Source organism: Sycon ciliatum, chromosome 3 (assembly GCF_964019385.1).
Source record: "Sycon ciliatum chromosome 3, ocSycCili1.1, whole genome shotgun sequence".
NCBI lineage: Eukaryota > Metazoa > Porifera > Calcarea > Leucosolenida > Sycettidae > Sycon > Sycon ciliatum.
Window position 1 is genome coordinate 41,202,291 of NC_088645.1, and position 21,691 is coordinate 41,223,981.

The window sequence follows — 21,691 nt, forward strand, 5'->3', positions numbered from 1 at the left end:
GGGAACTTATTTTACTCTTGCCGGTACATGTAGTCTTGTGTACACGTACACGTGCATGCGATATCGCTTGCAGTGCAGTGATGCATCGGGTATGCAAGATCCACTATCGGGCCTGGTTCTATACAAGTAACATAATGTACTTCACTCCTTTCCTCATTCCACATCCCTCTACAATCTCAGTTTGGACGACTCCAGAACAAACTGTCAAGCACACAGTCAGTGCCATGCAAACGCAAATTCCTGGAGTAGGGGATGGAGGGGGGCCTCTACAAGTAGTATGTAGTGGTTCACAGAGCTGTCATCATTAATTTTGTTGCTGCTGCTGCGAGCAAACATAAATAATCTAGCACCTCATGAGTACTGTGTGCAATCAGCCAACTCTACTCTCTACTCTAGGTCAACTCTAGGTCAACTCTAGGTAAACCGGAAATATGAACAGGACGCGCTCAGAACTTTAGTGAAATGTGTAAATGTGAGAAGCAATGCTGTTCATGTAGAGAGAGATTGTCAACCAAACAGAATGTTAACAGAATGAGTAGTCTTGGCGAAAGAGAAAACAAAGCACCAGCACAACAGCCGGCGCATTAGCACTACATACACAGGATGTGCCCAGCGGCCCGGGGGACATTTGTAGATGGGAGAGCGCGGGCAAGCGAGAGATTTTGTATAGAAACATGTACAAACATAGAGACACTGGCACACACACACACGCGCACACACACACACACACACACACACACAGACGAAAGCTACGAATCACCAGCTAAGTATTTCTCAACGTCCTCGCTTGGCACCAGGTCTTTCCAGCTGGCTCCGGGATGGTAGCCAATGTTACGCTTGCGTGCCCGCTCTTTCTCTTCTTCAAGGTCCGCCCAGCGGATACGATACCCTCGCGAATTCTTCTTGCGGATGACAACGTCACCGCCGTCAGTAGCCTCTGCCCCGTCTTCTGCATTACTACTAGCTCTGTCAGTCAAACCCGTCCAATCAGCGATGGATTGTGCAGCTGACGACGACGACGCATCGCCACTCGATCTGAGACCGTCGAGACGGTCAAGCCGATCTCCGCCGCCACCGCCACCACCAGACGACGACTCCCAACGACTTCGCACCGGATGCAGCGCTGCCGCAGATGATCCATTGTCGTCGTCGCCATCATCGTCGTCTTCATCACCATGACCTTGTTTGATAGTAGCGGCTGCCGTCTGCTCCGAGCCATCACTATCATCGTCATCATTGGCCGGTATAGATTTCTCATTGCTAACATTATCTGTTGTTGTTTGTGTGGCGGACACGTCATCATCGTTGTCAGTGTCATCAGCCATCTCCACCTCGGCTATAGCTTCACGGTACAGGCCGCTAACGTCCAGGCGCTTGAAATTGGCCGGCGTGGATTCCCAGGCGTCGTGCAGTGCCCGAATGTCGTCGAGTGTGCGCTGATGAACGTTGCGATCGGCACACAGCTCCACCGGCTCCTCCAGGTCGGCGATGTACACTTCAAAACCTTTCAGCTTAGCTGCCAGCCAGAACTGCTCAAAGTGCGCCACCTTTTGATTGACGCAGTCGAGCAGGATCATCTTGAAGAGGCCGTCGTCCAGGGTGCGGCTAAACGCTTTCAGCATGGACGCACGGCACGCCGGTTCCGCCGCCTCGTCGTAGTCGTACTCTTCGCGCTTGACCTTGACGCGTCGGCCGGTGTCCGGATCCTTCTCCGTCACCTCCGTCTCCGTCATGAAGTAGTCGTCAAGCGATAGGATACGTGGCGCCTCACCTCCGTTGGCCACCTCGCGATCCCGCAGCTTCTTGGCCGCGTGTGTCTTGCCCGAGCCGGGCAGACCGCGCAGGATGACAACGATGTTAGCCGGCCGAGCGGACCGTGCCTCCTCACCGTCCAGTAGACTCTCGATGAGTACAGTCTCGGCGGGAGGTGGGGCGGGAACAGCAACGGGAGGTTTGGTAGAACCATCCGCCGCACCACCACCTCCGCGAGCATCAACATCACCATGGTGATGATGGTGGTGGTGACCATGTGATGATGGTCCACCGGCTGATGGTGGTGGTGGTGGATGGCGAGGCTGCGAATGCGGATGGCCATCGTAACGATGCCCACCGTCGGTTGTTGGCCCCCAGTGTCCACCACGATGATCACGTGGCGGTGGTCTGTCCACAGAGGACCCTGAATAGCCCCCACCGCCAGGGTGACGGGATCGGTCGTCGTGGCGATGATACCGCTCGTAGTCGTCACGGCGATAATCATCATAGCGACGCGGCGGCGGTGAGCGCCGTTCCCGTTCCCGGTAACCATGGTCACTGCCGACGGCCGCATACCTGGTGTCGTCATGACGATCATAGCGGCTAGGTGCGCGCGCCTCCACAGACATAAGGCTTCGTGGTGCCTCCGCGCTATCATGAGCAGGTGGCAGCGGCCGCGAACTGGCTGCATGTGAGTGCGATGCTGCTGCTGCTGCTGCTGGACCTGCTGGTGTTTTGTGGTGGTAGTCTTCGGTACGGATTACTGGTTGCCACGGCGTTGATGATGACGCGGATGGCGGGTCTGATGCAGCCGGCGGTGGTGGTCGATGCGGCGATGCGTGATGGCCGGGATCGGTGCGTGCCGATGCTGTTACGTCACGCTGCTGTAGCTGGTGGCCATACTCGTAATCATAGGCTGCTGACGCTGGCGACGATCGTACACTGGATAGCTGAGAGCGGTGGCTGCTGTCCAGCGATGTCGCCACGGAGGATGGCTGGCCGTGCGTGCGGTGTGCGTAACCGTCGTCACCATGGTTACGGTACTCTGCTGTATGACCACCGCTGTTATCTACCGCCGACGCAGACGATGGTGCTGCACCGCTGGTGGTACGGGTGGAAGACGGAGGCGGTTGCGCTGTGTGACTGGTATCACCGTCTACTGCATGCCAGCGTGACGCACCGCTGCCTCGGCTGTACTGCTGCGACGACGACGATGCTGGAGCACGCTGCTGTTCACGTGTATCCAACTCTGATCGTGCCCAATTACCACCACCACCAGCAGAAGGTGCAGCTGAAGGATAGCCTGTTGAACCACTGGCCGGGTGGTGCTGGTGATGATGAGCCGGTTGATTATAGGAATACTGAGATGACGGTGCTGCGGAGTGTGCAGCGGATGACTGCGCTGATGGGGCAGCAGCAGCATCACTGGACCATCTGGATTTGCTCCGCCATGCACTCGTACTACCGCTGTTGTTATCATGATCAACAGCAGCAGCATCACTGGGCCATCTTGATTTGCCCCGCCATGCACTCACACCACCGCTGTTATCTTGATCAACCGCAGCAGCAGCGGCAGTTCCAGTGGATGTCTGCTGGCCGTCATGTCCACTATAGCCATCTCCACGTTGCTGCTGCTGTTGTTGTGTCGGTGGCTGTGACCACTGCTGCTGCTGTTCTGCTGCTGGCGGCGGCCGATAGGCAGAGTCCCGCGGACCTGCTGACGGCGGGTACGCTTCCGCGGAAGAGTGCTGGTACGCAGCGTGTGTATGCTGCTCAGAACTTTTACTGGTATCACTAGAAGCAAAGCTGCCAGCAGTAGCAGATGCTGAACCGGCGTAGGGTTGAGTAGCAGCGGGCTGAGACCACGACTGCTGCTGCTGCTGCTGATGATGCTGATGGTGTTCGTAGCTATTCCCAGCGTAAGATTGCGGATAGCCAGCAGATGTCGTCGACGACCGCTGATCGGCTCCTGCTGCTGCTGCTGTTGTTGATTGGTACGTCGCTGGGTGAGTCATCGGGTTTGCCGCATTGCCGTGACCACCAGAGCCCTGCTGGGCATGTGGGGCGGCGCCATGGACACCGTTGTGCCAGCTGGCGCCGGCGTCTTGATTGTAGTGCGACGCTCCACCAGCAGCACTACCGGTGGTTGTGGTTGCTTGAGGATATTGCTGATAGCTAGCAGCAGTAGCACCAGAATGCTGTGCTGGCCACGACTGACCCCAGGCCGAGTTCCACGGTGCAGCTTCCGGTTGTTGCTGCTGCTGCTGTTGTTGCTGCTGTTGTTGCTGTGGTGCGCCATAGCCCTGTGCTACGCCATACTGCTGTGCACCACTGTAATCCACTGTATGGCTGCTGTACTGTGCCTGCTGTGATTCCTGTGCCTGCTGTGGCACGTTGCCAGCCTGCTGCCAACCATAGGAGGACTGCATGCCTGTGAAGTATTGCTAGCGACCGGCTTGGCCACGTCAGGTCTACGCATGCACACACGTGCGCGTGTCCACGTGTCTGCGTATGTGCACACGGTCAAGCCAGTTGATAGCCTGTACTGATACCGGTGATTGATGGTGAACAGGTCACATGACCGTCACATGATCACCACAGCTCATTGCATTCAGTAGGTGTCAGCTATGGTACAGGATATCTGGTGTACTGCCTGAATGCAAACAATCAAACACACATACACACACCACACACACATATACACACGCACACACACACACACACACACACACACACACACACACACACACACACACACAGGCACCCCTCACTGATCTGCACGGACACAGCTGGTCATACACTATGCATGTACAAGTGTTCGGGGATTTCTACAACGCCATTTCTTCAATCCGCCACCACCCCAAGCATGCGCCTGCAATGCAACTGGACGGAGTAGCGGAACTCCGCTAAGTGTTCAGTGCATTGCACAGTGCAGCATACCCCCACAGCTGAGCTCTCCAGGGCTACCAAAGGAAATAATTATTTGACTGGCTATAGGATAATTCACATCGCCACGCCATGCACGTGCACAACAAGCAGGCTTCGAAAGGTGTTCATATCGCCACGCCACGCCATGCACGTGCACAACAGGCAGGCTTCGAACTTCAAAGAGTGAACGATTGAATACATGTACTAGGTAACATCAGGCAAGATGAGGAGTTTAAATCTTTGCAGGAATTATGTCTTTTCGCAACTCTGCTCACATCACATCTTACTAGCATTCTCAAACAAACAAAAGACTTTGCATGAATGATGGAAGAAAGAAAGCCTTCAGATGGTCGCCGGGGAATATATTCACAGTTGGTAACAGACGCAGGTGTGACAATTTTTTCTCCTTTTGAAGTGGAAATGTTAGATAGTCCTCAAGTTGTGACGAGAAAGTTTCAATGAGTGAGAATTGCCTCATTCGAAGTATTTTCTCACCTGAATTTTTAGTTGTTGTGGCTGCTGTCGCCTACTCCAACAGCAGCAGAGTGAGCTCAAATTAAGGAACAGAGCTATCAACGCAATAAATACAATGTAAAGACAAAAGTAGCTCTACTCTACTTTACAATGTGGCAAGACAATCGATGAATGATGAGTTCGGGTGTCGACAAAGACTTGAAAGAGAGAAACTGCATGCTGTTTATTTTTTTGCGTACATTCTTTCTGTTGTTAGGTACTAAAGTAGCGGTATTTTAGTACTCTCGATCGTAGTGTTGGGCAAGCTTTTGCGCTGAAAAGAACATTCCGCGCGATAAAAACCAAAATTTCAAAAAAGCTAGAGATTGACGATAATTATCATCATCACTTCATTCGAGGACATTATGCAGGAAATGACAGATGAAAGCTCGCAATACGAGCAATGTGATTGAAGTAGTACCTTCCACCATCTTGCCCACTGAACTGTACTGATGTAGCTCCTCCATTGACGGCAACATGCTGGTTATTTTTGCTCGCATACCCGTCGGGCAGCTACGCAAACTGAAATGTCTGCACGAATCCGAGGTAATTGATGATATCCCTGTCTGTCTGCGTTATGATATGCACAGTCTCGTGCTTGGTTCTTGCGCTGGGGATTTTCCCTGGCCTGGCTCAGGCTCAAAGTATAATATACATACCATCCCGCTGGCATGGGTTCACTAGAAATTATGATCTTTTGGATCATAGCAATGATGTACAATACAATGTACAAGTATTGGGAGATTTCGAATTCGTGCTGTTCATAGTGTAACTTCAGAACTCTGCGTCAAGCAGCTATAATAGAGAGGTTAAGTTCAGCTCACGTTATTTGGCGCGCGCTTTGGAAAACAACGCGAGTGACCTGCAGCTCGTGTCGAAATTTGGAGTTTTATGCCGAATTTGACGTGAAATTGCGCGTCACGGCAGAAATAACGTGCATCTTAACCTCTCTAGTCCTGTAGCTGTTGATGGATGGTATAATCATGATCACTGAAGCTGTATACAGCTGTATTCTGCTCAAGTGCAGTTTATACATCAAATCATTCAAACTATTGATTACTGTGATCTCAGCATCAACATGACATGGGCATTGGGTTCTTGTGTGTGTGTGTGTGTGTGTGTGCGCGCGCGCGCGCGCGCGCGCGCGTATGTGTGTGTATGCACTGACTGCAGATTGACGAAATCCAGGGTCTGTATACGGAGGCCAATTCCAGTATTTGGCTTGGCTGGACATGCAGTGGCAACACTAGTAGTGATGATGATGATGCCAGGTCTCAGTCTCCTATACCTACTGTAGATTCTGTAGCAGCAGAGACAGTGGGGGCAAGGGCCAGGGATGCTGTACTGCATGGTCTACCATCTCCAGACTGTGTTATCACCACACACTCAACTCCAACAGTGATACGGTTAGTGATGATAGATGTGTGTGTGTGTGCGTGTGTGTGTGTGCGTGTGTGTGTGTGTGTCTGTGCATGCTTGCGTGTGTGTGAATGGACACATGCCCCATGTGGAGCAGTGGTATGTCCGCTCAGTTTCCAATCAGAGGCTGCAGGTTCAAGAGATGTCATGTGATTGCACGGTGAATTTGAAGTGCTTTGGCTCTGCCGCAGCATAGCGATGCATTAACCCAAGTGAACCCACCGACTCTCTCTGTACACTATGCTCCCATAAGTGGATCCGCCAACTCACACTGTAAAGTATACTTTTACGGCGTTATCACCCATACACACATCGGCCAACTCACCAGAATGTCATCATTTGTATGACCTCTATTCCTGACTATGATGGTCATGCATCGTCCTAAGCGCCGCTCAGGCAAGCCATGCCATAATATTATGTGAGTGTGTATGAATCAGTCTTGCACCAAGCCTTGGCGACTGTAACGGGCAGCCTGAGAGTGAAACACACATCGGTTAGCGTTACAGTCGCCTGCCTTGTCTCCCTCAATGCTGCGATTCCCCGGTGGTTACCAGTAGCCAGTGCATGCCAGAGCATGTGGTGCGATATATCTGTGTGTGTGGGACGAAAAAGGGGAAACAGATATGAATCAATCTAGGGTTTAGTGGCCAGGAAGATCCCTTCAAAAAGCTGTGCAGTGCAAAAGTAAATTTAAACCTGCACACGTGCACTACCAAGGGCAGTAGCTAGGGCAGTAGCTAGGGCAGTAGCTAGGGCAGTAGCAAGGGCAGTAGCAAGGGCAGTAGCAAGGGCAGTAGCAAGGGCAGTAGCAAGGGCAGTAGCTAGGGCAGTAGCAAGGGCAGTAGCAAGGGCAGTAGCAAGGGCAGTAGCAAGGGCAGTAGCAAGGGCAGTAGCAAGGGCAGTAGCAAGGGCAGTAGCAAGGGCAGTAGCAAGGGCAGTAGCAAGGGCAGTAGCTAGGGCAGTAGCAAGGGCAGTAGCAAGGGCAGTAGCTAGGGCAGTAGCAAGGGCAGTAGCAAGGGCAGTAGCAAGGGCAGTAGCAAGGGCAGTAGCTAGGGCAGTAGCAAGGGCACTACCAAGGGCAGTAGCAAGGGCAGTAGCAAGGGCAGTAGCAAGGGCAGTAGCTAGGGCAGTAGCTAGGGCAGTAGCAAGGGCACTACCAAGGGCAGTAGCAAGGGCAGTAGCAAGGGCAGTAGCAAGGGCAGTAGCAAGGGCAGTAGCAAGGGCAGTAGCAAGGACAGTAGCAAGGGCAGTAGCAAGGGCAGTAGCTAGGGCAGTAGCAAGGGCAGTAGCAAGGGCAGTAGCAAGGACAGTAGCAAGGGCAGTAGCAAGGACAGTAGGATGTGTTTAGATGTGTGCTGTACACAAGGGCAGTAGCAAGGGCAGTAGCAAGGGCAGTAGCTAGGGCACTACCAAGGGCAGTAGCAAGGGCAGTAGCAAGGGCAGTAGGATGTGTTTAGATGTGTGCTGTACACAAGGGCAGTAGCAAGGGCAGTAGCAAGGGCAGTAGCGAGGGCAGTAGCGAGAGCAGTAGCGAGGGAAGTAGCGAGGGCAGTAGGAAGGGCAGTAGGATGTGTGCATTACTAGTACATTGTACCAAGGGCAGTAGCAAGGGCAGTAGGATGTGTTTAGATGTGTGCTGTACACAAGACTAAACAGTGGCAGGATCAATTCTTCAGCCTGGAAAGCTGTTGAATAGTGCATGTGCAATCCCTGCACAAGTTCCTATAGCTCCTGCTGCAGTGTTCCTATCATTGCCTCCAATGATGTGTGTGTGTGTATGTGTGTGTTCGTGTGTGTGTGTATGTCCGTGTGTGCATGTGTGTGTGTGTGTGTGTGTATGTGTGTGTGTGTGTGTGTCGGTGTGTGTGTTCCTGTGTGTGTGTGTGTCGGTGTGTGTATGTGGATGTCGGTGTGTGTGTCCACGCGTATGTGTGCATGTGTACTCCAGGCGCTGTGCAGTAACGGAATGCAGTCCTGACGTTGCAGCATTGCATAGTTTGCTGGATCGTCTTCACTCCGTCATAAGTAAGGTTATGGTTGTGTGTGTGCGTGCACGTGTGTGCGTGTGTGTGTGTCTGTCTGCTTGCGCTGATTCTGTCTGATTCCGTATCTGAGGCGACATCAGGTATCTGTCCCTCTGCTGCCCCTTCGGGGAACCACGTGACCCTTGTGACAGTGGCTCAACAGGACAGGTGTGTGTGTGTGTGTGTGTGTGTGTGTGTGTGTGTGTGTGTGTGTTTCTTTATTTGTTGAGCTTTCGTCGACATATTTTTCAGATCAACAGTTTGACATTGTGTGTGTGCTCACATGCACTCACGCATGCACGAATGAGTAAGCACAATGTCTTATCACTGTGTGTATGTATCTTTTGTTCAGATGTCAGTAGTTGCTTACAAGCATTATGGTTCCTGGGCAAGAAAGACCTCAATGCTATGCGGTGAGCTCTAGCATGTCTGACGTGTTTTGTGTGTGTGTTTGTCTGTCTGTCTGTCTGTCTCTCTCTCTGTCTGTCTGTCTGTCTGTTAGACGAGGGGTGTTTGAACAAGCCATGTCTTCTGATGCCTTGATCATTCAGGGCTATATTTGTGGCTTTCCTACGGATGCGAGAAGTTGGCCTGATTTTTCAGAAAAACCATGGTTTTTTTGTCATCAGTAATATGTAGGCGTGGAGCTAAAAATGATCTCTTTCTGTTTGTCTCTTTTTCTCTCTCTCTATTCAATTCTCTTTTTTTTTTCTCTCTCTCTCTCACTCTCTCTCCCTTCTCCCTGTGTGTTTGTAGGAGGTCTGCATTATTGTACGGCGCTATTCTACGTCTGACACTAGGACTGAGAGCAGCGTTGTCCATTGTTGGTGTTGATACACACGATGACTACAGCAAGTAAGTTTCTCATCATAGTATCATACACATTCCGCCTTTTACCTTCCTCTTCTTCCATTTCTTTCTTTTGTTTTGTTGTGGCTAATACCTGTACAGCTGTACGTGTGTGTGGTGGGAAGGGGAGGGGGGGGGGCAGTCTGAGCTTTTGGTAGTTTTGAAACAGTGCACTTTTTGTCTCACGTATCACCTCTCTTGCTATTTGTCTGTTTTGTACCTGTGTGTGTGTCTCTCTGTCACTCACTCGCTCTCTCTCTCTCTCTCTCTCTCTCTCTCTCTCTCTCTCTCTCTCTCTCTCTCTCTCTCTCTCTCTCTCTCTCTCTCTCTCTCTCTCTCTCTCTCCCTCTCCCTCTCCCTCTCTCTCTCTCTCTCTCTCTCTCTCTCTCTCTCTCTCTCTCTCTCTCTCTCTCTCTCTCTCTCTCTCTCTCTCTCTCTCTCTCTCTCTCTCTCTCTCTCTCTCTCTCTCTCTCTCTCTCTCTCTCTCTCTCTCTCTCTCTCTCTCCCTCTCCCTCTCCCTCTCATTTGTGTGTATGTGTGTGTGTATATATATTGTGTGATGGTCAGTGCTAGAGTGTGGGCAGACGTGCTACGCTGTAAGTATGTGACAGTACCCAGTGACACTGACATACACTACTGGACAGCATTCCAACCCACTCTGCTCTGGTCTGGTCCACTGGCTATAAACAATGTAAGCATGGATCTATAGCTGTCTGTTTAGCTATTGTAATTTTGTCTGAGTGCTGTTTCCAGCAATATCGCTGGTATGCGCCGGGGCAGGAGTGCCTCTTGCGACTTCTTCCTGAGGAGTGCGCTTACAGTCTACTTGGCTAATAACGACTGCGGATATAACGACTGCGGATATAACGACTGCGGATATAACGACTGCGGATATAACGACTGCGGATATAACCACTGCGGATATAACGACTGCGGATATAACGACTGCGGATATAACCACTGCGGATATAACGACTGCGGATATAACGACTGCGGATATAACCACTGCGGATATAACGACTGCGGATATAACGACTGCGGATATAACGACTGCGGATATAACGACTGCGGATATAACCACTGCGGATATAACGACTGCGGATATAACGACTGCGGATATAACCACTGCGGATATAACGACTGCGGATATAACGACTGCGGATATAACCACTGCGGATATAACGACTGCGGATATAACGACTGCGGATATAACGACTGCGGATATAACGACTGCGGATATAACCACTGCGGATATAACGACTGCGGATATAACGACTGCGGATATAACCACTGCGGATATAACGACTGCGGATATAACGACTGCGGATATAACGACTGCGGATATAACGACTGCGGATATAACGACTGCGGATATAACGACTGCGGATATAACGACTGCGGATATAACGACTGCGGATATAACGACTGCGGATATAACGACTGCGGATATAACGACTGCGGATATAACGACTGCGGATATAACGACTGCGGATATAACGACTGCGGATATAACGACTGCGGATATAACGACTGCGGATATAACGACTGCGGATATAACGACTGCGGATATAACGACTGCGGATATAACGACTGCGGATATAACGACTGCGGATATAACGACTGCGGATATAACGACTGCGGAAGACTGCGTATAACGACTGCGGATATAACGACTGCGGATATAACGACTGCGGATATAACGACTGCGGATATAACGACTGCGGATATAACGACTGCGGATATAACGACTGCGGATATAACGACTGCGGATATAACGACTGCGGATATAACGACTGCGGATATAACGACTGCGGATATAACGACTGCGGATATAACGACTGCGGATATAACGACTGCGGATATAACGACTGCGGATATAACGACTGCGGATATAACGACTGCGGATATAACGACTGCGGATATAACGACTGCGGATATAACGACTGCGGATATAACGACTGCGGATATAACGACTGCGGATATAACGACTGCGGATATAACGACTGCGGATATAACGACTGCGGATATAACGACTGCGGATATAACGACTGCGGATATAACGACTGCGGATATAACGACTGCGGATATAACGACTGCGGATATAACGACTGCGGATATAACGACTGCGGATATAACGACTGCGGATATAACGACTGCGGATATAACGACTGCGGATATAACGACTGCGGATATAACGACTGCGGATATAACGACTGCGGATATAACGACTGCGGATATAACGACTGCGGATATAACGACTGCGGATATAACGACTGCGGATATAACGACTGCGGATATAACGACTGCGGATATAACGACTGCGGATATAACGACTGCGGATATAACGACTGCGGATATAACGACTGCGGATATAACGACTGCGGATATAACGACTGCGGATATAACGACTGCGGATATAACGACTGCGGATATAACGACTGCGGATATAACGACTGCGGATATAACGACTGCGGATATAACGACTGCGGATATAACGACTGCGGATATAACGACTGCGGATATAACGACTGCGGATATAACGACTGCGGATATAACGACTGCGGATATAACGACTGCGGATATAACGACTGCGGATATAACGACTGCGGATATAACGACTGCGGATATAACGACTGCGGATATAACGACTGCGGATATAACGACTGCGGATATAACGACTGCGGATATAACGACTGCGGATATAACGACTGCGGATATAACGACTGCGGATATAACGACTGCGGATATAACGACTGCGGATATAACGACTGCGGATATAACGACTGCGGATATAACGACTGCGGATATAACGACTGCGGATATAACGACTGCGGATATAACGACTGCGGATATAACGACTGCGGATATAACGACTGCGGATATAACGACTGCGGATATAACGACTGCGGATATAACGACTGCGGATATAACGACTGCGGATATAACGACTGCGGATATAACGACTGCGGATATAACGACTGCGGATATAACGACTGCGGATATAACGACTGCGGATATAACGACTGCGGATATAACGACTGCGGATATAACGACTGCGGATATAACGACTGCGGATATAACGACTGCGGATATAACGACTGCGGATATAACGACTGCGGATATAACGACTGCGGATATAACGACTGCGGATATAACGACTGCGGATATAACGACTGCGGATATAACGACTGCGGATATAACGACTGCGGATATAACGACTGCGGATATAACGACTGCGGATATAACGACTGCGGATATAACGACTGCGGATATAACGACTGCGGATATAACGACTGCGGATATAACGACTGCGGATATAACGACTGCGGATATAACGACTGCGGATATAACGACTGCGGATATAACGACTGCGGATATAACGACTGCGGATATAACGACTGCGGATATAACGACTGCGGATATAACGACTGCGGATATAACGACTGCGGATATAACGACTGCGGATATAACGACTGCGGATATAACGACTGCGGATATAACGACTGCGGATATAACGACTGCGGATATAACGACTGCGGATATAACGACTGCGGATATAACGACTGCGGATATAACGACTGCGGATATAACGACTGCGGATATAACGACTGCGGATATAACGACTGCGGATATAACGACTGCGGATATAACGACTGCGGATATAACGACTGCGGATATAACGACTGCGGATATAACGACTGCGGATATAACGACTGCGGATATAACGACTGCGGATATAACGACTGCGGATATAACGACTGCGGATATAACGACTGCGGATATAACGACTGCGGATATAACGACTGCGGATATAACGACTGCGGATATAACGACTGCGGATATAACGACTGAGGATATAACGACTGAGGATATAACGACTGAGGATATAACGACTGAGGATATAACGACTGCGGATATAACGACAATTCGCGGATAGTGACACAATTTCCATGCCCAGAGCAAAAGTCCCACCCAACTGCAATACATATAATGAGGTTTCGGGTATAAAAGGACACTTCGCGAATAAGGACACTTTTCTGATGCCCCGCCGAGTGTTGTTGTACGCGAAGTTGACTGTATGTGAGCGAGTGCAATGCTTGCCAAATCATATTGGAGATCAGTTCAAATCACCCATCCTCAGAGCTAAGGAAGTTGGGCAATATCACTGCCGGTACCTCGGGGTTCCAGTTTGGTGAACCAATCCTTACGAGAATACAAATGATCCCATGTATGTATTTGTACGTGTGTGTGTCCGCGCACGCTCGTCTGGATTTGCTTTGCAGGCATCTCTCATGAGCGGTTCTCTCAGCTTGTCCAATTTCAGCCTGTGCGTATCGGACAACTCCCCAGCACCACCACCATCCCCAGTATCACTGTCTATGTCAACAACTGAAACACGCTGCTTATCGTCGTCCAGATCTGCAGCCTGCAGCCACTGAGCAGCATCTGAGCTGCTCAAAGAGCCGTGATACCAGCATGCACGATAGCAGCAGTTCAGCAGCAGCTGTACCGGCAACAGTTGAGAGTTCCAGTGGACATCATCTACACGCTCACAGCGCAACAGCAGCAACGGCATTGCCTGGAATGTCTACAGGTGATAGTGGTCTCTCTGCTGGTCAGTCTGCTGGTCAGGCTGGTCAGTCTGGTCAGTCATTGCTGTTGCCACGTATCAACTCTGGGCCATGTACTGCTAACCCACTCAGCTTGGAATCCTGGGTAAGCTGTGAGATGTTTTTTAAATGCGTTCTTTATGTGTATACATGACTGTTGCTGGTTGGACGACACTAAGAGTCTGGTAACACTGCTATGCAGACTGCTGTCTGCAGATATGCCATTGTGCTAAATTGTCAATACAGATGTGTGTCATACATATGATGTGTGTGATATGACTCTTCATTCTAACAATGTGATGCTGTTCTGATGCTCGTGTTGTTGTGTCTGATGTTGCTGCTGCTGCTGCTGTTATTGCTGATGTTGCTGATGTTGCTGCTGCTACTACTCCTGCTGTTGTTCCTGTGTATGTATCCATCTGTGTGTCTGTGTATCTGTGTGTGTCTGTGTGTGTGTGCTCTACAACCACCACCACCACCACCACCACTGCCACCACCACCCACTGGCAACCCTACCAGGTGTTATCAACATCTCGTCATAGTTATGTGGATATACAGCGCTATGCACCCAAGCAGTCTCTGCTACACTATCCTGTGGATAAACAACGGGTCACACTGTACGTACACCACAGTTATCTAGCCAAGGGGGGTGAGGGGGGGGGGGGCACTGTCCTGGGGATAGGCAACGGGTCACACTGTACATACACCACGGTTCTAACCAAAGGAGGGCAGAGGGAGGGGGGGGGGGGGGGGGGGGGGAGAGAGGGGGCCAGTGCCCTTCTACTCTGATTGAGCATCCCCTGTGAAAAGTGCCCCTCTTTCCCAGTCATTTGTCGAATTTTTGTGTTTTTTTCATGCTAGTTGACGAGAATGCAGTCGACAGTCACCACTAGTAATATCAATAGTGATAGTACTAGTGTGCAACTCCTGATACCCTTTCTATGGGGTTCGCCAACGGCAAAAACTCACATCACGTGGTGCAGTGTTTCAGTTGTACGTTTCCAGCCCGTTTTTAGCGAGCAGCGGAGTAATACAAAAATGCACTCTCCGACAGAAATCAATGGTACTTTACAGTATATACTCTTGGTAATCTAGATATAGTGGGTTCAGAAAGGCACATTTGTCTGGGGTTCAGAGAGGCACATTTGTCTGGGGTTCAGAAAGGCACATTTGTCTGGGGTTCAGAAAGGCACATTTGTCTGGGGTGAAGTCGGGGGTTCGCCCCTGTGCGTTGCATTTTCATGGCAAGAAAATTTTGGGGCAGCTCTTTTCATTATTAGTTTTTTTTTTTACTTGGAGTAGCCGTGTACGACCAATGGATTACAGCAGAAATCTTGAAGTACATTCTTTTAAATCCAGTATCAGTCACGCATGTCCTTTATTTCCGCGTGTTCTGTCACAGATCCACCGGTGCATCCTCGCAATCCTCATCTTGTCAGTTTCTCGATCGCTTAGCGGAGTCTGATGCAGTACGTACACTGTGATCTGTGTGTGTGTGTTTCTCTCTCTCTCTCTCCAATTCCAATTCTCTCTCTCATCCTCTCGGTGTGGAGCTGTGTGTATGCGTGTGTGTGTACGGGGGGGGGGGGGGGGTATGCTTTTCTATTCTGACATTGTGTCTGTGTGCATGCGAGTCCAACGCCTCCAATCTACATCTGTGTGTATGTCTGTACGTGTGTGTGTGTGTTCCTTTTTAGGCTTCTGGCACACGTATGTGTGTTCTTGCACGTCTGTGCAGCCGCCCGCTAGTCGGACAGTACGGCGAGTTTGTGAAGGCCGCTCAATGGCAGACTACGTTCCTGGAGTGGATAGCTGAGAACTCACCAAGTGCTATTCGCTCGTTACAGGACGGTACGATCCAATGATCCTTATCCTGCCTTGTTTTGTGTTGTTCACATTCTTGCCTAATACATCCTACTTTCGGTGAAAAGCGATGTTTCCAATTCCAGTACTCGCAGTAATGCATATTGCTTGATCATTTCGCTGGATTGTCCTGGATTTCCTGTGGTTTTCAGTGATTTTTGTTTTGTGGTGTATCTCGGACACCTCCAAGGCTGCCAGGGCATTTTCCGGGTTTGCCCTTTACTCTAATTTGCAGGTCGAAAACTGGACTGTTGGATTGTAGAGTTGTCTGTGTGGGGCAAGAGGCCAAATGATAATATCATCGTGCATGTTTTTTTGGTTTTAGAGACTTTTTACGTTTTAGATAGTTTTGACTGATTTCCAAAATTCTGGGTCTTTCCCCGCCCCCATCAATATAATACAATGGTTTTAATTTGTTTTTATAAGTTAGAGAATGGACTCGAATGGAGAGCCAAGTATAACAGAGAATGACTTGGACAAACAGAGCAATCCACTTGGCTACACGATCCAATATTTCTTCCACTACATAGAGTCGATCTGGTCATAGCGTTTCAGCCAGAAGAATGACTTAGGACTGTGTGTGTTTGTGTTTGTGTGTGTGTGTGTGTGTGTGTGTGTGTGTGTGTGTGTTTGTGTGTGTGTGTTTGTGTGTGTTTGTGTGTGTGTGTGTTTGTGTGTGTGTGTGTGTGTGTGTGCGTTGCAGATGTACGGACTATGCGTAACAACGGCAACGCGACTGCTTCACCCGCGTTTGTACTGCAGCCGAGGAACATGCCTTGCCTATCACCGTCTCCCACATCATCATCGTCGTCATCATGTGTAGACAGCGGTCGTGATGGTGTCGATCCGTGTGCAGTACCTCACATTGATGCTGGTGCTGGTGCTGCTGGTGCTTGTGATCAATGTGTGCCACCACTACCACCGCCACAGCAGCATCGCTCTAGCAGCACATGTCTGAGAGGATGGGTGATGTTGCCGGCCGGGCACTTAGTGCAAGATGTCCACTCCACGCTGGATCGGTGAGTGCAGTGTTTGTACGTGTGTGTGTGTACGTGTGTGTGTGGGGGGGGGGGGGGGGGGGGGTGTACAGGGGCGTCACACATGGTACGACCAGTTTGACCATGGTCATACCACTTTTCGTCCAGGATAGTCCGCCTAGAGCGCCTGCTGGATGCTAAAATGTGCCCTGTTGCCCGAAAAATCCGAGTTTCCCCAGTGGGGACCTCGGACCCCCGGTCGTACTTCTACACAATGTCCTGTTACGCCCCTGGTGTATGTGTGTGTACATGTGTGTATGTGTGTATAAGTGTATGAGTGTTCACTGCTCTGGTGGAGGACGGTTGTACTTTTCGGGCTCTTGTTTCTGGCCTCCGTCCGTGCTTCTTCTCGCCGTTGTGGACGGCCTGGGGTGTCCCCAGCCGTCCAGGCCAATAGTGCCTGAGGTGGGGTCTTCATCGACAGGAGACTTGGTCGGATAGTTACGATGCCGACACTCTCCTCGTGGCTCCCACATCGCAGTCCTTCGCGAGGCCTTGCAAGCCCGCAGGTAGAGCAAACTACCGCACGAAGACGACAACTTGGAACGACTCTGAGCATTGGCTCATGGAATGTTCGCTCTGTTGTGGAGAGTGATGGACCAGTTCAAGCGGCAGCCGTGAGAGGAATCGTTTCCGATGATAAGCCAGATCGTTATAGCTGCCAGAGATGGCTCTCTCGAACATGATCCTTATGTCCCTGACCTCTCTCTCAGCGGACTGCCATCGCTCGTCGTTCGATATTGTCGGCCCTGCAAGTTGACACGTGACCGTAATGGCAGTGTTTACCAGGATCAGGATGTGTGCATATTAGGTGCATGTGTGTATGTGTGCATATGTGCATTTGTGGTGGTATTCACTGTTGCTAATGTGGAATCACTGATATAAGCTGTCAAGTGTCAGCTCTGCTGTTGTTGTTGTTGTTGTTGTCGTTGTCATCGTCGTCGTTGTTGTTGTCCAGGTTACTGTGTGCCGCTACCCCATCCTGCACACCGTCATGTGACACATACTCACCACAACACAGGGATAGAGAACAAGAATTTGTACAACCAGGTCAGTAGTGATAAGCGAGAAGTCAGCCTCAAACATTTCCCTTATCCAAACCCCTTCTGAACTGCTGCTGCTGCTGCCGCTGTTGGAGGTACTGCTGCCGCTGTTGGAGGTACTGCTGCTGCTGTTGGAGGTACTGCTGCTGCTGCTGTTGGAGGTACTGCTGCTGCTGCTGTTACAATGTACCTGTAGCAGGGGCGTCGGATCCGGTGCAGCAGATGCGGCCAAAGATGGGCTATTTGGGCCCCATTTTCCCCATGATGTTCCCGGGGCATGTCCCCCCCCCCCCCCCCCCGGACCCCCGTCTTTTCATAGCCGCACCAATGTAGAATAGCTTCCGACGCCCCTGTGTATGCATGCTAGTGTATATTGTGTTCCTGTTTGCATTATTGTAGAGCTTGATTACTGGTGTGTGAACTTGTTGTTGTTTCTTGTTTGATTTATTTATTTCTTTTGCAGATGAAATGGTACGGTGCTTACCCGTGTTCGATCCGAGCAAGAATGAGTTTGTGCCAGCAACACCAGAGCGTCTCAGCAGACGGCAGCTGTTGAGGCAATGCACCACGCTACGCTCACGCCTGTCGAATTCATTCGCAAGTACGGCCATGTGTCTCATAATTGTCGTTGCTCTTGTCTCATTACAACCAAAGCTCCGAGACTTCACCGCAACCCTTTCTTTCTGCGTCCGCAGAACCCATGTCCTATCAAGCGAAACAGTTGTTTGTTTTAATAGCTTTATTTTACTTCACCATAGGCACAGGCAAAGTCTGCCTTCTCACTGAAGTTTCACTCTGTTTGTCTGTGTTCAGGGAGACCCCATGCATCCAGCTCTTATGCAAAGCCATGGAGAGCTCTTTGAGCCGATTTACAGCAATTTAGTATTTGAGCACGGTACAACCTGTCAAGGCTACCACCCTGATAAGGACCACTTCTAATAGGACCAAGGGATATCATTTCCAGTCCAATGACCCTGGATAAGGAGACCACCTGTACACAACGACCACATTTTGAACTGTCCCTTTTAAAAAGCGGTTGTCTGATAGGCCTTTCACACGACGAGAAAATGTCACGGCTTCTCGGCCTCGCGAGAGGATCACCAAGGTGATCATCGATTTATTTGAAATCTGAATCGCAGGCCTGTAGTCCGCGAGATCGTGGCCCGCAACACCCGGACCCCTGCTTGTGCGTTTTCGATTTCGGTTTCGCATCTCATGCACTGGCTTGTATGCGCTGTGTCTGCAGAGCTAGTCATCGTGTGAAGTGTCATGCCGTGTATCTTAGAACCATAGCATTGTGCAGTCTTGAGGCCGCACCGTCATGTGAACGCGCTCTGAGACAGATTTAACTGTGCTACTTTCTGGTTGGCTCCTCCATCCATATGCATATACACTGTAGCTGTAAGGTGTACACAAGTGTGTGATATACACTGTAGCTGTAAGGTGTGCACAATGTGTGATATACACTGTAGCTGCAAGGTGTACACAAGTGTGTGTGATATGCACTGTAGCTGCAAGGTGTACACAAGTGTGTGATATACACTGTAGCTGCAAGGTGTACACAAGTGTGGGATATACAGTGCTGCCAAATACTTTTCGCCCAAAATCGGACACCCTTCACCGCCAAGGCTGGCCACATGGTGCGAATTTTTCTCCTCGGCAATTTTTTTACAGAGAATTCAAAATATCGCCTAAAACACCATGAAAATTCGCTTCGTTGCCATGGTAACCCCGGAGTTGTCATGAATTTTGTAATGATGAGTGTGGTCGCACACTGCACTGACTCTGTACAGACCGTCAGCGTACATGCCATCCATGATCCAGCCTGATCCAGGCATGTTACTTTGCACTTCCACAGCCAAGCGCTAACCTTTTAGAAGCAAATGTACAGTGATTTGTGCCTTCAGTTACGCTGAAAAGTGAAAGTACAGGACTTCTGCATAGGAAAGTAATGATCTCCGACATTTTGGCTGCTTTTCGGACGTTTCCCTTTTCGGACCGGTTTTCGGAAGAGGCTTCAAAAATCGGACACTGTCCGAAAAATCGGACGGTTTGGCAGCACTGGATATACACTGTAGCTGCAAGGTGTACACAAGTGTGTGGGCGTATGTTATGTTAAACTTATCAAAATGAAATGTCTTCTGTCACCGACCAAGGGAGTGAACTCCGCTGCCTTTTTCTGTATGTGCTGTTACCATGTCTGCAGAGCTGTTCCTCTTGGATGAAACTCCTGAAATGCTCTACTTGAAGCATCGGCGTGCTTGCACAAGAACGTAAGAACGTGACACACTGTCGCCGGCCGTGTTCGTCTTTCATGATGATTTACTCTGTGCGTGTGAGGGGGGGGGGGGGGGTGCTTGGGTGGGTGTGGGTGGGTGGGTGGATGGGTGTCGGTGGGTGGATGGGTGTGGGTGGGTGCATGGGTGTGTGTGTGTGTGTGTGTGTGTGTCTGTCTGTCTGTATCTCGTTATTGACTACTGTAAAGTCTTGTGTAAAATCCTGTGTTTTGAATAGAAGCCTGTTTTTTAAGATACACCGTCGGCACATAATCCTGGTTTTAGTATCGACATACATAGAGATAAGAGAGATATGCAAGGAAAAAATTGCAGGCGTATCCAATTTCGAAAGAAAAAAGGTGTCAGCACCGACGCAATCCACACAGTCAAGTAAGCCGATTTGGTAACCGAACGTTTTCGTTCCCTTATCATGGGTAAGTACAGGGAATAATGGAAAAAATGTCAAAATGCAGCAATTTATAGAGCTACGGCAAAAGCATAGATCGAGAACCTCACGCTATACGTGTGGAAAAAATAAAATTCAGCTGAACAAGTCAACAACAGTGTGAGGGTGAAGAAATGACTAAAACATAATGAAAACATCAATGAGGAGAAACATTCCTGACACTTTCACGAGGATTAGCAGCAAACAACTGAAGTGACAAAACATTATCCTTCTGAACACATAGTTCAGGGGGCAACTTACGGATATATAACGTTTCCAAAACAGACAAATGTAATACAGATCTGCCACGGGCCAAAACTGAGAAAACATCATCTCTGTACAACTCATGACACCTCCAAGTCACCGTCACCTCCGGAAGTGACTGCAAGGCGACTGACTGCCCAAGAGCTGCGACATTGGAGGTGACGAAAAAGACGCGACATTCCACCAATCAGCAATCGGCGATCAAGAGTCATCTGTCGGTTAGTGATAGTTGTCGTGAGTTGTACAGAGATGATGTTTTCTCGGTTTTGGCCCGTGGCAGATCTGTATTACATTTGTCTGTTTTGGAAGCGTTATATATCCGTAAGTTGTCCCCTGAACTATGTGATCAGAAGGAAAATGTTTTGTCACTTCAGTTGTTTGGCGCTAATCCTCGTGAAAGTGTCAGGAATGCTTCTCCTCACTGATGTTTTCATTATGTTTTAGTCATTTCTTCACCTTCACCCTGTTTTTGACCTGTTCTGCTGAATTTTTTCCCACGCGTATAGCGTGAGGTTCTCGATCTATGCTTTTGCTGTAGCTCTATAAATTACTGTATTTGACATTTTTTCATTATTCCCTGTACTTACCCATGATGAGAAGGGAACGAAAACGTTCGGTTACCAAATTGGCTTACTTGACTGTGTGGATTGTGTCGGTGCTGACACCTT

General features: G+C 49.6%; 3 protein-coding genes across 4 annotated transcripts in view; 2 read left to right on the top strand and 1 right to left on the bottom strand.

Moving 5' to 3' along the window:
• Window positions 1-358: 358 nt before the first annotated feature.
• LOC135812233 (filaggrin-2-like) lies at window positions 359-5,343 on the bottom strand. The gene is made up of 2 exons (XM_065325574.1): window positions 5,176-5,343; window positions 359-4,405 (listed from the first exon to the last, which is right to left on the bottom strand). The coding sequence occupies exon 2, from the start codon at window positions 4,179-4,181 to the stop codon at window positions 750-752; it is 3,432 nt and encodes a 1,143-aa protein (XP_065181646.1). The 5' UTR covers window positions 4,182-4,405; window positions 5,176-5,343; the 3' UTR covers window positions 359-749.
• A 192-nt stretch (window positions 5,344-5,535) lies between these two features.
• Window positions 5,536-13,924, top strand: LOC135812237 (uncharacterized). The gene is made up of 7 exons (XM_065325578.1): window positions 5,536-5,739; window positions 6,367-6,599; window positions 8,561-8,637; window positions 8,989-9,049; window positions 9,393-9,491; window positions 10,053-10,176; window positions 13,769-13,924. Exons 1-7 carry the CDS (start codon window positions 5,671-5,673, stop codon window positions 13,922-13,924), a joined length of 819 nt encoding a protein of 272 aa, XP_065181650.1. The 5' UTR covers window positions 5,536-5,670.
• A 37-nt stretch (window positions 13,925-13,961) lies between these two features.
• The window catches only part of LOC135812236 (uncharacterized), a 17,913-nt gene continuing 10,183 nt past the window's right edge, over window positions 13,962-21,691 (top strand). For both annotated transcript variants that reach the window (XM_065325576.1, XM_065325577.1), the window contains exons 1-8: window positions 13,962-14,201; window positions 14,615-14,712; window positions 15,498-15,564; window positions 15,793-15,946; window positions 16,662-16,977; window positions 17,954-18,045; window positions 18,502-18,639; window positions 20,245-20,311. In XM_065325576.1, coding sequence (XP_065181648.1) covers window positions 13,962-14,201; window positions 14,615-14,712; window positions 15,498-15,564; window positions 15,793-15,946; window positions 16,662-16,977; window positions 17,954-18,045; window positions 18,502-18,639; window positions 20,245-20,311 — 1,172 coding nt within the window. The remainder of the gene's footprint in view (window positions 14,202-14,614; window positions 14,713-15,497; window positions 15,565-15,792; window positions 15,947-16,661; window positions 16,978-17,953; window positions 18,046-18,501; window positions 18,640-20,244; window positions 20,312-21,691) is intronic.

Bases quoted from the DNA above. Each gene is read 5' to 3' on its own strand.
- LOC135812233 (XM_065325574.1), bottom strand. From the start codon at position 4,181: ATGCAGTCCTCCTATGGTTGGCAGCAGGCTGGCAACGTGCCACAGCAG.
- LOC135812237 (XM_065325578.1), top strand. From the start codon at position 5,671: ATGCTGGTTATTTTTGCTCGCATACCCGTCGGGCAGCTACGCAAACTG. The intron at 9,050-9,392 runs GTGAGCTCTAGC...GTGTGTTTGTAG, and splicing joins AAAGACCTCAATGCTATGCG to GAGGTCTGCATTATTGTACG. The intron at 10,177-13,768 runs GTAAGCATGGAT...TTTGCTTTGCAG, and splicing joins GTCCACTGGCTATAAACAAT to GCATCTCTCATGAGCGGTTC.